Source organism: Notamacropus eugenii, chromosome 4, assembly GCF_028372415.1.
Source record: "Notamacropus eugenii isolate mMacEug1 chromosome 4, mMacEug1.pri_v2, whole genome shotgun sequence".
Lineage (NCBI taxonomy): Eukaryota > Metazoa > Chordata > Mammalia > Diprotodontia > Macropodidae > Notamacropus > Notamacropus eugenii.
This window is the reverse complement of record NC_092875.1, coordinates 245,425,772-245,439,173: the sequence shown is the minus strand read 5'-3', so window position 1 is coordinate 245,439,173 and position 13,402 is coordinate 245,425,772. Positions and strand designations below refer to the sequence as shown.

At 37.0% G+C, this 13,402-nt stretch overlaps 1 protein-coding gene across 2 annotated transcripts in view; it reads left to right on the top strand.

Moving 5' to 3' along the window:
* The window catches only part of ABHD3 (abhydrolase domain containing 3, phospholipase), a 35,482-nt gene extending 27,123 nt beyond the window's left edge, over positions 1 to 8,359 (top strand). For both annotated transcript variants that reach the window (XM_072604372.1, XM_072604371.1), the window contains exon 9: positions 7,480 to 8,359. In XM_072604372.1, the coding sequence (XP_072460473.1) occupies positions 7,480 to 7,649 (170 nt within the window). In that variant the 3' untranslated portion in view covers positions 7,650 to 8,359. The remainder of the gene's footprint in view (positions 1 to 7,479) is intronic.
* Positions 8,360 to 13,402: the final 5,043 nt, after the last annotated feature.

Below are 13,402 nucleotides of genomic sequence, written 5' to 3'. Positions count from 1 at the left end.
TATCATTTTGTTAAACCTCTGTTGTGTTTAGCATGAATGGTCAAGGGGAAGATATGGCCTTTGATGTTTTTACCTATTTGCATTTTTATTGCATTTCCTCCTTGAAAAATGCACTATTCTTTGAACTGATTATATTGTGTCCTTGTACAGTACCTTGGCACAGACTGTCTCTTATCATGATGGATCTTTTTTATATAATATTCCTCTCTGTAAGTTTTTTTTACCTTTTCTGTTTAATTAAGGGAGGAATCTTAAGGCATCCCAAGCAGGGTAATACTAAATACTTTTTAAATATTAGAAGGTTATGCATTTGAACTATAAAATAAGATTAGAAGGAAACATTCCAATTTTTTTTATGAGAACAGCTAAGAAGGAATTCTGCCAAAAAACATTCTGCTGTGGATGAAAAAAGCTAAAAAGTTATGCAACTGAGAGGAAAGTTTATTTGTTCTTACTTCCTTTTTTAAAAATTATTTAAATATTTTTTCAGTGAACAAAATTTATCTTCTCTCTCATTTCTCTTTGCTCTTACATCTGTCTTTTAAATCAAGGAGCTTAGAAGTCAGTTGGAAAGTTTACATGTGTATATAACATATAGAATGTCCCCAAGGTTTTAGTGCAGTTTTAAGCTATTAAAATTTAAAACCTTGTATATGATTGTACTTATAGATTGAAGTACTATAGATAAATTACATATACCATAAAGTGACTTGGAGTAATTATAGTACCTTAATAATTACTAAGAACTACCTAAAATAATTTCTTGAGTGTTTTAAGTTCCATAAAACACTTTGCTCTTATCAACTGACACCAAAAATTTAAACCTCTCTGAAAATTCAGATATCTGTATTTATTATTAGTTTATAGTTATAAAATGGAAGTTTTGTTGGGAAAATCTGGCCCTTTGTCACAGATTGGAAAAGTGGGACTGCAAACTTCAAGCTATTGATTTATTCTTTTACTCCCTGTGATTCAGTCAAACAAAACCATATCCTCCAAGGATTTTCCAAATTAATTTGCTTTTCATTTCAATAAACAGGTTAAGCAATATTCTTAGTAGTTCCTCCACAGTTTCAATGTTTTGCTGATGCTTTTATCAACAAAATGTATCCTAAATTTTAACCTAAACTTAATTGAAATTAGAAACCATTAACCCTCTTATTCCAATGGGCCTTTTAAGTAGTCCTTGTCAGATATACGTGACATGGCCTGATATTCTTAGGTAGAACTAGGAGAACTGAAGAGGTTTCAGTGAGGTCATTTTGAATATGATAGAAAAACTTCTGAACAGTTAGAGATATCCAGAAGTAGAATGGGCTGCCTTGAGAGGTAATACATTCTTCTTACCTGGAAATGTTCAAGCAAATACAGGATGACCACTTTTAGGGTATATTAGAATAGGGATTTTTTTTTTTAGTAATTGACTACTGATGTCCCCTCTACCTTTGAAAGGTTGTGATTCTGTGATTTTCCTGATATTGCTGCAATTAGTAGTGTAAGAACTTTCTGTACATATCCTATCTTTGTGATCCTTATATCCCAGGAATTTTGGAATTATCCATCTTCTTCTCTGATTTCTAATTTGTTTTCTCAAACATTAGGCATGGTTTACAAAATGTGGCCTTTCCCTTAGCTTCAAATATTAACGTAAAAGGCCTACTCATAAATGTAAAGAGGGAAAAACAAGTAGTGTTAGTCTACTGAAACTTCTTTGAAAAGTTAAGACATTCACACATAGCTTGGAGCAGAGGCAAGACAGTGGGGGAGCATGGAGGAAGTAAGGCAAGCTTCACCGTCAAACTCCTCCAAACAGATCTAGAAAATGCAAGGAGACTGATGGAACATTCTGCAAATTCAAGGTCTGACCAGGAGTGTAGCACATCACAGAATAGTGCAGAGACAAGAAGGGGTCCCAGATCCAGCATAGAGGGGCTTGAATCTCTAAAGCATATGTTCCCAAAGTGGGTGACACTAACTGCCCCTGGGGGGTGCTGGAACAATTGGGGGTGGGGGATGGTAGTAACCTTGGATGCTATTGGGGGGCATTGAATAAAAAATAAGGGGGCGGTGGAAGCAAAAGGAAAGAAGAGAAGAGAAGAGGATTTTGAAAAACTGTTCATACATGTTTCATCTGTTGTGTAACAGAGTTAAAGTCATAGTGAGCACATTATTTTCCAAACACACACAAAATGCAAGTTATAACTAATTAGTCGTCAAGTCTGCCTACAGATCTTAACAAGCAAATGTTGGCAGGTAAGTAGGTCTTGCATTGTTGCAAAATCCAGCAGGAATATGTGAGTGTAATGACTTGTTTACAAGACGATACTATACAGGTACATGACACAATACTGTATCACCAAAATTTCAATGCAAGAAAAAAATCTACAAATTTATAATAAATTATTAAATTTAAGATGTATCATTTTTTAAAAAATATATTTTTTGGAATGATGCAAATTTTTTAAAAAGTTAAAGGATTAAAGAAAGTAGATTTCCAGGGGGTGGTGCTGAGTAACTTTTTTTTAAAGAGGGTGGTAGGCCAAATAAGTTTAGGAATGAACCCCTGCTCTAAAGGATGCAAGAACTGGCAACATCTTTTTTACTTACTGTCTGGTTCTGAGTCATAAATCTGGGATAGATGGAGGAGAAGATCTGCATCTAGAGGCAGACTCTAGTGTGAGGATAGAATGTGGGCCCTAATCTGTATACTGAGCAATGAGCAAGTTCATCAGCTGTGTAGGAGCTGAGCATGGTCTTAGTTCCAGCTTCTAGCTCAATCTCATCTGAACTGGTCAAAGGACAAAAGAACACACTCACAGAGTTGAGTGTAGAAATATATTTCTTTCAATAGGGAAATAGGGGAGAAAGGAGTAAAGGGAAAGAAAGAATTAGAATGAGGGTAGGTTGCTTAATGGATAGAGTACTGAACTTAGAGCCAGTAAGACTCATCCTCCTGAGTTCAAAACTGGCCTGAGACACTAGTTGTATGACCCTAGGCAAGTCACTTAGCCCTGTTTGCTTTAGTTCCTCATCTGTAAAATAAATTGGAGAAGGAATTGACAAACCACTCCAGTATCTTTGCCAAGAAAATCTCAAGTGGGGTCATAGTCAGACATGACTGAAAAATGACAGAACAAAAGAAGGAAAGCACACTTAGGGAAGGATTAGTTCTAGGCAAAACAAGCTCTAAGGATTGTACAGAAATGTTTTTAGCTTTTTTTAAGGTGGTAAAAAATTAGAATTTGAGGAAATCAATTGGGAAATGAATAGTTGAGCAAGTTATGGTATATAAATATGATATGGAATACTGTTGTGCTGTAAGAAATGATGAAGGAGGTGATACTGATGTGTAATGAAGTGAACAGAACCAGGAGAATAATTTATACAGTTTTTGCAATATTGTAAAGACAAACAACTTTGCAAGAATTAGAAATTCCAATCAGTATAATGAGCAACCACAGTTCTAGAGGACTAACGATGAAACATGCTACTTTTATCCTAAGAGGTAAATAACTCAGAGTGCAGAATGAGACATTTATGTGTGTACATGTGAATTTTTTTTTTGTTTGACTATAGACGTTAATTTTTTCTTTCTTTACCAGTTGGGGGTAGGGGGAGAAGACAAATGTTTGCTGATTGAAAAAAAGTTTAAAAAAAGTAAAAAATTAATACATTGCTCAACTTTAAGTCCCTTTCGACATTCTCCAGTTATGTTTCTCCACATAACTATTTGGAATTACCCTGATGATTCCAAGAAATTTTAGTTTTTCCAACAGAAAAATTTGTCCTATGCATGCTTTACTACTAATAATGTATGTAGAACATTTAATTAGTTTGAGCTTTAACTCTCACTGAAGTCAGATTTTTAAAGAATAGCAAGATAATATATATGTAGTTAAATTACATTAATTACAGCAACTATTTAGCCTCAAGAATATAATCTTATGCTAGGCTAATCAAACATATAGTAGCCAGTTAATACATATATCCTTAACTATATGAATTATGTTAAGGATAATTGACTTGAAACTAGTACAAGCCAACAATGGAGTTAATAATAGATTACATTTATATAAGACTTGAAGGTTTGCAAACCTTCTCACAACCACAGTAGGAGAGAGTCCTAGAACAAATTAAGTATAATTACCTCCATTTTATACCTGAGGCAACTCTAATGTCATAGTGTCAAGAACAATAGGTTTAAAAACAGAACAAAACAAAAGAACAATCTGTTTAGAGTTTGAATTCTTGGATTCAGATATGAGCTGTACTGTGGGGCGGGGAGAGGAGCTGGTCACACTTCTAGTAGGGAGCTTAGTCTTGTACTTAGTATCCCCAGTTGTAAAATACGAGATGATTATTAAGTTTCCTTTTAACTTGAAATCCTATTACGTGCTGAGGGGTGAATGACTTGTTAGCCAGCGATGACATTCAGACCTAGGCCTCTGACTCCACGTTTAGTACTCTTGGTGCACCGTCCCACACATCACACTGATGCTGTCCCAAAGGAAGAACCTTACTCAGGTTCCTCAAAGGTCACAAGTAGAATGTTTCATTATTAGCCCTTTGGGATTGTGGCTGCTCATTATGCTCATTATTCTAAGTCTTTTGGAATTTTTCTTTACAATACTGTAGTATATAAATGGTTTGCTTCCCTCTGTGTTAGGTCATCCAAGTCTTTCCAGGTTTCTCTGAAACCATCCCCTTCATCATTTCTTACAGCACAATAATTTTCTATCAACCTAACATAACTTATTCAGCCATTCATTTCCCAGTTGATGGACAATCCCTCAGATTCTAATTCTTTGCTACCCCCAATAAAGCTATAAATATTTTTGTATATCCGTAGAGTTTATTTTGCCTGGAACTAGTCTTCCTCTTAATATACCCTGTGGTGCCCCCTTCTCCCTTCATTCCTTTTCTTCCTGTTGAAAATATTACCATATTCAACACTGTTTGTATTCTTTCCTCTTTTGCTCTGTCAAGATGAGAATGAGGTTCAAGTATCAGCCACCCCTCCCCTCTCCTCCTTTTTGTATAGACTTCTACTTGTGTACCCTAATTGTGTAAGATAATTTTCCCTAACTTTCCTTTCCCTTCCAAATCCCAGTATATTCCTCTTCCCCTCCTTTTCCATTCTGTTTTTTAAAATCATCATGACATTTACAGGCATAATAGAACTACTCTCTAGCCTTTTATCTAATTAGATTGCCTCTGTGACTCCTGTGATAGTGTTTAGAGGGGACACAGGTATCGTTTCCCCATATAAGAATATAAAACAATTTATCCTTGTTTAGTCCCTTATAATTATTTGCTTATTTACCTTATATTTCTTTTGATTTCTATGTTTATACTTAAGAGTTTCTACATAGCTCTGCTCTTTTCATCAGAAATGCTGGATCAGCCCCAGTCAGACAGTTAGCTAGAAAACTCTGCTGGTTCACAGTGATAGACCTATAAGTTTCCCATTAGTCTGAGACTCCTGTTCTTATTCTTTTGTAGGCTTTAAACTGGGCTAGAAACTAGAAATGAGAGCCTGCTATGCTCCTGAAGTCCAAGCCATACATCTGTTACTTGGTTTTGGACTCAATTCTTCTTCGTTACATAGGTTAGGGACCATGACTGCTCCTTCCTCTGGAATTCCACCCCTATGCAAAGGACCCTTCCACTGTTCACTGAGATCTGTGACCTGGAACTGGGTAGTAGGTGACAAAGCTGCCAATTGGCACCTGTTCCTCCATCTTATATGAGGTGCCCTGTTAAGGGTCTGGGGAGTTGGTGCTTTAAAAGAGCAGCATCTTCCTGGCCAGACCTGCCCTTGCTCACTATAACCCCCACCTTGGAAACAGATCTCTCTGTCTCTCTCTGCTGACCTGGGCTGGAAAAGTGACTCACTGTCCCAATCAAGATATAGTGTGCTACATTTTCTAGGTCTCTTTGGGGGAGTTTTTTGTTTTGTTTATTTAGAGGGAAAGCTTGCTATACTTCCTCCTGCTACTCCATCATCTTGCCTTTGCTTCTCTATTTCTAGTAAGTTTCATCCTGTTAGATTGGGTTCAGCATTCTATCCTGCAAGACAGTTTTTAATTTGGCTTGTTAATTCTTTCTCCTAGCTTTATATCTGTAAATTCAACAGTTAACTCCTATATGCCTTGGTCCAAATGATGCATAAAAATGGTAAACAGCAGCAGACCAAGTGAACTCCTTTAGACATTCCTTAGACATCTTAAGCTGACATCAAACCACTGATGAATACACTTTGGGTCTTTGCATTAAACCAGTTCCAAATTCATTTAACAATATCAATGCCTAGTCCAAATTTCTCTAGTCTTTTATGGAGAAAAATAGTATGAGACTGATAAATGTTTTCCTGAAATCTAGGTAAACTCTTTATCCTGATCTCCAGGTCTGGTCACTGTCAGAAAAGGAAATGAAGTTGTAGAATTTTGCCAGGAAACATAATCAAGCTGATTAAACACTCATCCCTTTAAAAAAAATGGGACATTTGCCTTACTCTCTCCTTTTTCATCTGTCACACTCTTCTACCATACACAGGTCAGGATTTCCCTTTACCACTTTGTATCCTTTGTTTTCACACTGAAAAACTTAAAAATTTTTTAATTTTTTAAAGAACACTTGATTTTCCTTGATAAGCTGGAGAATTAAGAGGAATTTCTTGAGCTCCTTTCCCTTCTCTGCTAGGTGGGAGACCATTCCTCACTTTGAGAATAGATAACAGTCTCTTGATCAAGGCAGAAATACCTACCTCATGTTATATGTAGGTCACTGCAAAATTTTCTGTTTTCTGTAATTCCTGCAAGTAAGGCTCTGAGCCCTTTTTATTTCTGGCTGGTAGTTTCCTTAGAAAATTGCTATGTCAGATTGTTTGGAAGTTGCCCCTCTCCTCATCTCTCTTAAGACCTAGACAGCTAAACCCAACTTCTTTTTCAGTTTGAGCTCTAACTAGAGGCATGGTGACTTGGGAATCAGACCTAAAATTAAATCCCATTTCTCACCGTTATTGGCTGTGTGTTGATCACGGGCAAGTCACTGAATTTCTTTGTTCCTCGATTTCCAATTCCCTACTCCCAGAACACTTTGCCCTTCATTCAGATACTTCTTCCTCTTGACTCTTTTTTCACCTGTTTGCAAATGTATTCTGTACTTTACATTTATCTTTATCACTAACTTTCCTCCTAAAACCCCTTCACCCCCTATCTTCCCTATTATTATAGAGGGTACGTTATATGCAAATAATAATATTTATACTGCTTACCTCATAGCATTGTAGTAAGAAAAAATCTGTGAACTTTAAAACAGTATATAAATATGTGCTTTTACTGTGTTTTGGTGGTATATTTTAATGGTAATGTTCAATAATTGTGCTGAATAAAATGATAAAGGTACAGATTTTTCTAGGTATATATGACCATTTGGGAAAAGTCGGTAATGATATATGTTTTTTCTCTTCCTCTTTAGCTATCCCAATAGAAACAGCTAAACAAAATCCAAATGTTGCATTGGTCCTTACATCTTATGGAGGCCATATTGGCTTTCTGGAGGGAATATGGCCAAGACAGTCCACTTACATGGATCGAGTCTTCAAGCAGTTTGTAAAAGCCATAGTTGAGCATGGACATGAACTCTAGCATGCAGGCATATCTTGTCTGGACCACCATTTTAGCACAGTGGCAAGTTCTGACAAAGGCAGCTCAGCTTAGTGCACAAATTTTAACCACTGTATATAAAGCAAATATGCCAGCAAGAGGATGAAGAGGTCCAGAATTATGCGTGAAAACTACTTTTTGAGGAAAAACTACTTTGTAGCAGGAAATGAAGTACAGTATATTAGATTCACTTATGTAGATCTTATTTTTAATATGCCTTACCAAGAATGACCTTAAATAAAGTAGCACTCTACATTCATTAAATTGCACTTAACCGAAACCATTGTGTAAACAGATTTTAATTCCTCAGGGTTTTAATTTAGATTAGTACTTATTTTTTAGATTACCCAATTTAAATGACTTATTTCATAATATTTCAATAACTACTAAGATATTTTCAATGCTTTTTGAAGTATATTACATGTTGGCACATTCCTAAGGGTACTTATGTCTAATAATAAATGAAAATGAATTAAGAAATGAAATATAGTACATTGAATCTTTCATGCCTTAGCTTTAAAAATATTGCAAAAGTATTAGACTGACTTCTATACTTGTTATTTTACCCTGTGAGAATTATTAAATTAGAGCTGGCTTCAGTTTTATAGTAATTATTTTTATTTACATGATTATTTTTAAATAGTATATGTACATATATCTATTAAAATAAATTCTGCCATTTTAAACCATTATCATGTGGGTTTCCTGATTATCTGACAACAATAAAGTAAAAATAAAGTGTTTTAGTGAGAACTCTGATGTATAAAAATAATCTGGGGGCAAACCAGTATGAAAGTCCAAAAGATTTTTCTTTTTAGTTTTCCTACTACAAGAATACTTTGCCCCTTATTCAGATGTTCCTTCTTCTTGCCTTTTTCACCTGCTTGCAAATGTATTCTATACATTTATCATTAGTATTAACTTTCCTCCTAAAATCTTTCCACCCCCTACCTTCCTTATTATTATACAGGGCAACACCATCCTCCAGTCCCTCAGGCTTGCAACCTAGGAGTCATCCTGGCCTCCTCACTATCTCTCACCCCACCTCATCCCTGACCCCCAATATCTAAGCTGTTGCAATGTCCCTTGAATCCAGTCCCCTTCTCTCTTCTGACTCTCTCACCACTGGTGCAGCTCCTCATCATGTCATACCTTGGACTATTGCCATTAACTCCAGTGACTGCCTATTGCCTCCAGGATCAAGCTCAAAATTGTCTATTTAGCATCCAAAGCCCTTCATAACCTAGCCAGGTTGTCATGGGAAGGCAGGAAGTTGGATTTGGGCTGATTAAGATCATTAAAAAAAAATGTTTTTTAAACAGAATGAAACAAACCAACACAATGATCACATCTGAAAATGCATTTTGTACTTTGTACTTTGTAGTATCATTTCTCTGATAGGTCTTTTCTTCTTCTTTTTCCTCTTCCCCCTCCCCTTCTTTTTCCACCTTCTCTTTCTCTTCCTCCTCCTTCTCTTCCTCCTCCTCTCCTCTCTCTGTCAACTTGGGGAGTCATATCCTTACATTTGAACCTGTCCAAAGGCGTATACATTTTGATTACTTATACTTCACAGGGTACCTTGGGATTTGGGGATTAGATTTTTTTTCTATCATTGTTTTTGTTTTTCAAAGAAAAATGAGATTCTTGTCTCACATAGGTTTCATTTATGATTTCTTGAAATAAAACTCTGGAAAACCAGGCTTTGTTAAAGCCCATTATGATTGAAAGGAAGCTACTTGACTATACTTTTAAACTCACATCACTACTTTCACTGATTGACCAATAACAGGTCCCAGCCCAAGTCTCACTGGCTCATTGTTAGGGTTTTGATGACTCAGAGTTAGTGTAAATAGCAATTTTTTCTGTTCTGGCCAGAAACCCTGAAGGTCTTTCCCTCCCAGATTGATTTTTTTATGAAGGCCAACTAGGCCAAAATCTTTTACCTCAATTCTCATCTAGCCTTTAATTACTGAATGGGCATTGCCTTAGACAAACTGAGATCTGGGAAAGACCTTAACTTAAAAAAGCCACTGCATCTGGCACCATATCCCGTCGTCTTGACCTATTTCTTGCCACTGGACTCCAAGTTGGCTCTGAAGGAGAAAGTGAGGCTGATGACTTCACACACTGCCTCACTTAAATCCAATTCACCTCCAAGTCAAGACATCATCCTCCTAATGTCATTGATCTTTTTCAAGAATGAAGGACTAACAACAATGGTAGGTCTCCGATATGCCCAGAAGTCTCTCCTGTTCATCCCCTAACTTTTAGCAGCATCTACATGGTTGGTTATAGCATAAGCATTAATACCACACCACTAAAAAGTGAAATGATGGACCAGTGTATATATGTTATATTTCTAAGTAGTTTCTTGAATGGTATATTTAGAAAGACATGTTGAAGCCAGATTGAAAAAGACTTTAAGATTTAAAAAAAGGGTAACAGCAAAGTTCAGCATAACATTTCAGGCAAGGAGATGGACATTAAACGAAATTAGGGATTTTCAGACCTTCCTGACAAAAAGGCCAGAACTCAATAGAAAATGTGATCTTCAAATGCAGGTCTAAAGAGATGCATAAAAAGGTAAACATGAGAAAAGAAAAACTTGTTACTCAATTTGGGCAAACTGTTTACCTCCCTATTAGGGAAGATGATATTTGTTAATCTTCAGAGTCGTACACCTATTATGAAATATAAAAGGGTTCTACATAAATAGAGGGAACAGGTATAAAGTAAATGATGTGATAATAAAAAATGTGATTCAAGCATGCAAAGGGTTTGTAACAGGAGTTGTGAAAAGGAGGAAGCAGAAAATGGTAAATTACATCACAGGAAGAAATACAAAATTATATTAGAGGGAAAGAGAGGAGAGAGATGAGCATTGTTTGAGAGGTACTCTCATCTGATTTGGTTGAAGGAGGGAACAATAAACTTAATTGAATATATAAATCTAACTAGCTCTACAGGCAGTAGTAAGGGAAGAAAGGGGAGGGGAAGCTAAAAGGGAAGGAAGAAGTAGTAAGGGTAAAGGGGAGCAAAAGGGAAGGGGGCTGAAAGAAGGAAGGGAAGACTGTGGGAGGTGGTGGTCAAAAGTGAAAACTCTATTGAAGAGGGGAAGGGAGTGTGTTCGTCCTTCGTTGCCAAAGAAGACCATGCCATCAGAGAAATGATGACATGACTTGCACTTGACTTTGTTCTGAGTGAGGAAGGGCTGTGCAGGTCACCAGCCTCACTTCTCCTGAGCCATCTGAACCCAGTGAGCAGATATTCATCAGGTTGACTGGAGATGACCCAGGATGAGGCAGTTGGGGTTGAGTGACTTGCCCAAGGTCACACAGCTAGTGAGTGTCAAGTGTCTGAGGAGAGATTTGAACTCAGGTCCTCCTGACTCCTGCACTGGTGTTCTATCCATTGCACCACCCAGCTGCCTTTTAGGGGAAGGGAGATGGGAGAACTAAAAGCACAAACAGTGGGAAAGAGGATGGAGTGAAAGACATAGATTATAATTATAACTGTGAATGTGAATAGAATGAACTCTCCCATAAAATGAAGATGAATAACAGAATGGATTAAAGGCCATAATCCAACAATATGTTGTTTACAAGAAACACATTTGAAATGGGGGATACACACAGGGTAAAGATAAAAGGTTGAAGCAGAATATATTGTGCTTCAGCTGATGTAAGAAAAGCAGGGGTAGCAATCCTAATCTCAGACAAAGCAAAAGCAGAAATAGATCTAATCAAGAGAGAAAAGGAAGGAAACTATATCCTGCTAAAGACAATGAAGCAATATCATTACTAAACATGTATGCTCCAAGTGGTATAGCATCCAGATTCTTAGAGGAGTGGGGGAGTTGCAGGAAGAAATAGATAGCAAAACTATACCGGTGGGGACCTCAACCTCCTCCTCTCTGAACTTGATAAATCTAACCTCAAAATAAACAAGAAAGAAGTTAAGGAGATGAATAGAACTCTGGATAAGGTAGATATGCTAGATCTCTGGAGAAAACTGAAAGGGGAAAGAAAGGAATATACCTTTTTCTCAGCAGTATGTGGCACATATACAAAAACTGACCATGTTCCAGGGCATAAAAACCTCACTCACAATCCAGTGCAGAAAGGCAGAGAGAGTCAATACATCCTTCTCAGATCATAATGCAATAAAAATTATATGTAATAAAAGGCCATGGAAAGATAAACCAAAAATTAATTGGAAACAAAATAATCTAATACTAAAGAAGTGGGTTAAAAAAAAGGGTAATAAGCCACTGGAATTTACTGTGTAGAGGAGTAGCATGGTCAGTCTTGCACTTAAGGAAAATCACTTTGGAAGCAGGGTATAGGATATACTGAATTGACGAAACACTTGAGGCAGGAAAACTAATTAGGAGGTTATTAAGTCCAGAACTAAGGAGGTAGCTATGTAAGTTGAATTGGGACTGATGTAAGAGAGAATACATGGAGAGAAATGGTAAGATTTGGCAATGAGGAGTCAAGGTTACTGTGGAGGTTACAAACTTGGAGGACTAGAAAAATAGTGGTGCCTTTGACAGAAATAGGAAGATTTTGAAAATGGGAGGGTTTAGGGATAAAAATAATGGGTTCCATTTTGGATATGTTGAGTTCGAGATATGTCCTCAGGACATCCAATTTTAAATGTTCTATAGGTACTGAACAGTGGGATTGAAGCAAACTCAGGACAGACACTCAGGCTAGGTATGTAAATATAGAAATGTACATGATAGTTAAATCCATGGAAGTTGATGAGGTTACTGAGAGTATAGAGGGAGAAAAAAAGAGGGCCTAGAAGAGGGTGTGATAGGGATGATGAGCCAGCAAAAGTCATAAAGTAAAAGGAGCAGTTGATTGGAAGAGAAGAGGAAAAGAGTGTCGTGAAAACTGAGGGGAGAATATCTGGGGAAAGGGATGAAGAAAAGACCATCAGATTTGGCAATGACGAGGCTTGGTAACCTTGGAGAGAGTAGATTCAGTTATGACAGGTTTGGAAGCCAAATGCAAAGAATTGAGGAGAGGAAGTGGGTACATTATGTTGATAGCTTTTCCTAGGAGTTTGCTGAGAAAAGGAGAGACAGAGGATGATAAATTGAGAAGATGGGTAGAAGGAAGGTTTTTAAGGGTGAAAAACTAAATATGTTTGAAAGGTATAGGAAGGGAAAGGTTGAAGATTAAGATGGGAGATAATTATAGTTGCAATCTGCAGGAGGTGGAAAGGTAATGGGATTAGACACACACAAAATGGCTGACCTTAACTTGGAGAAGGCCCCCTTTTTGCCAGAAACTGGAGGAAAGAATGAGAGAATGAGAGCCATCAAGGAAGTTTTGAGGTGAAGAGAATGGTGGGAAATGTTTAATGAATGGTAATAAATGATTATTCCCTAAGAAAAAGGAAGTTCATATTAAATACCCTCAATTTTTTCAGGAAGGTTAAGAGGCAAGTTCCTTAGCTAACAGGGGTAAGAGGAAGGTGTGGAAATTTTGAGGTAGTGAAATAGGAAATTAGTTGGGGGAAATAGAAGGACTACCTGCAGTGAGAGCCCAGTTGTCAGCACAGTTTTAAGACGTCCTCCAGGTTTGGTAGCAGACAGTGAGGAAGAGAAGGAAGACATTGGGAGTAATCCAAGGCTGAGGTTTCACAAGAGATGACTGGCAATAGGACACTGTAAGATGAGCACTTCATAGCTAGACAGCAATTCATCTGAAAATTATGAGACT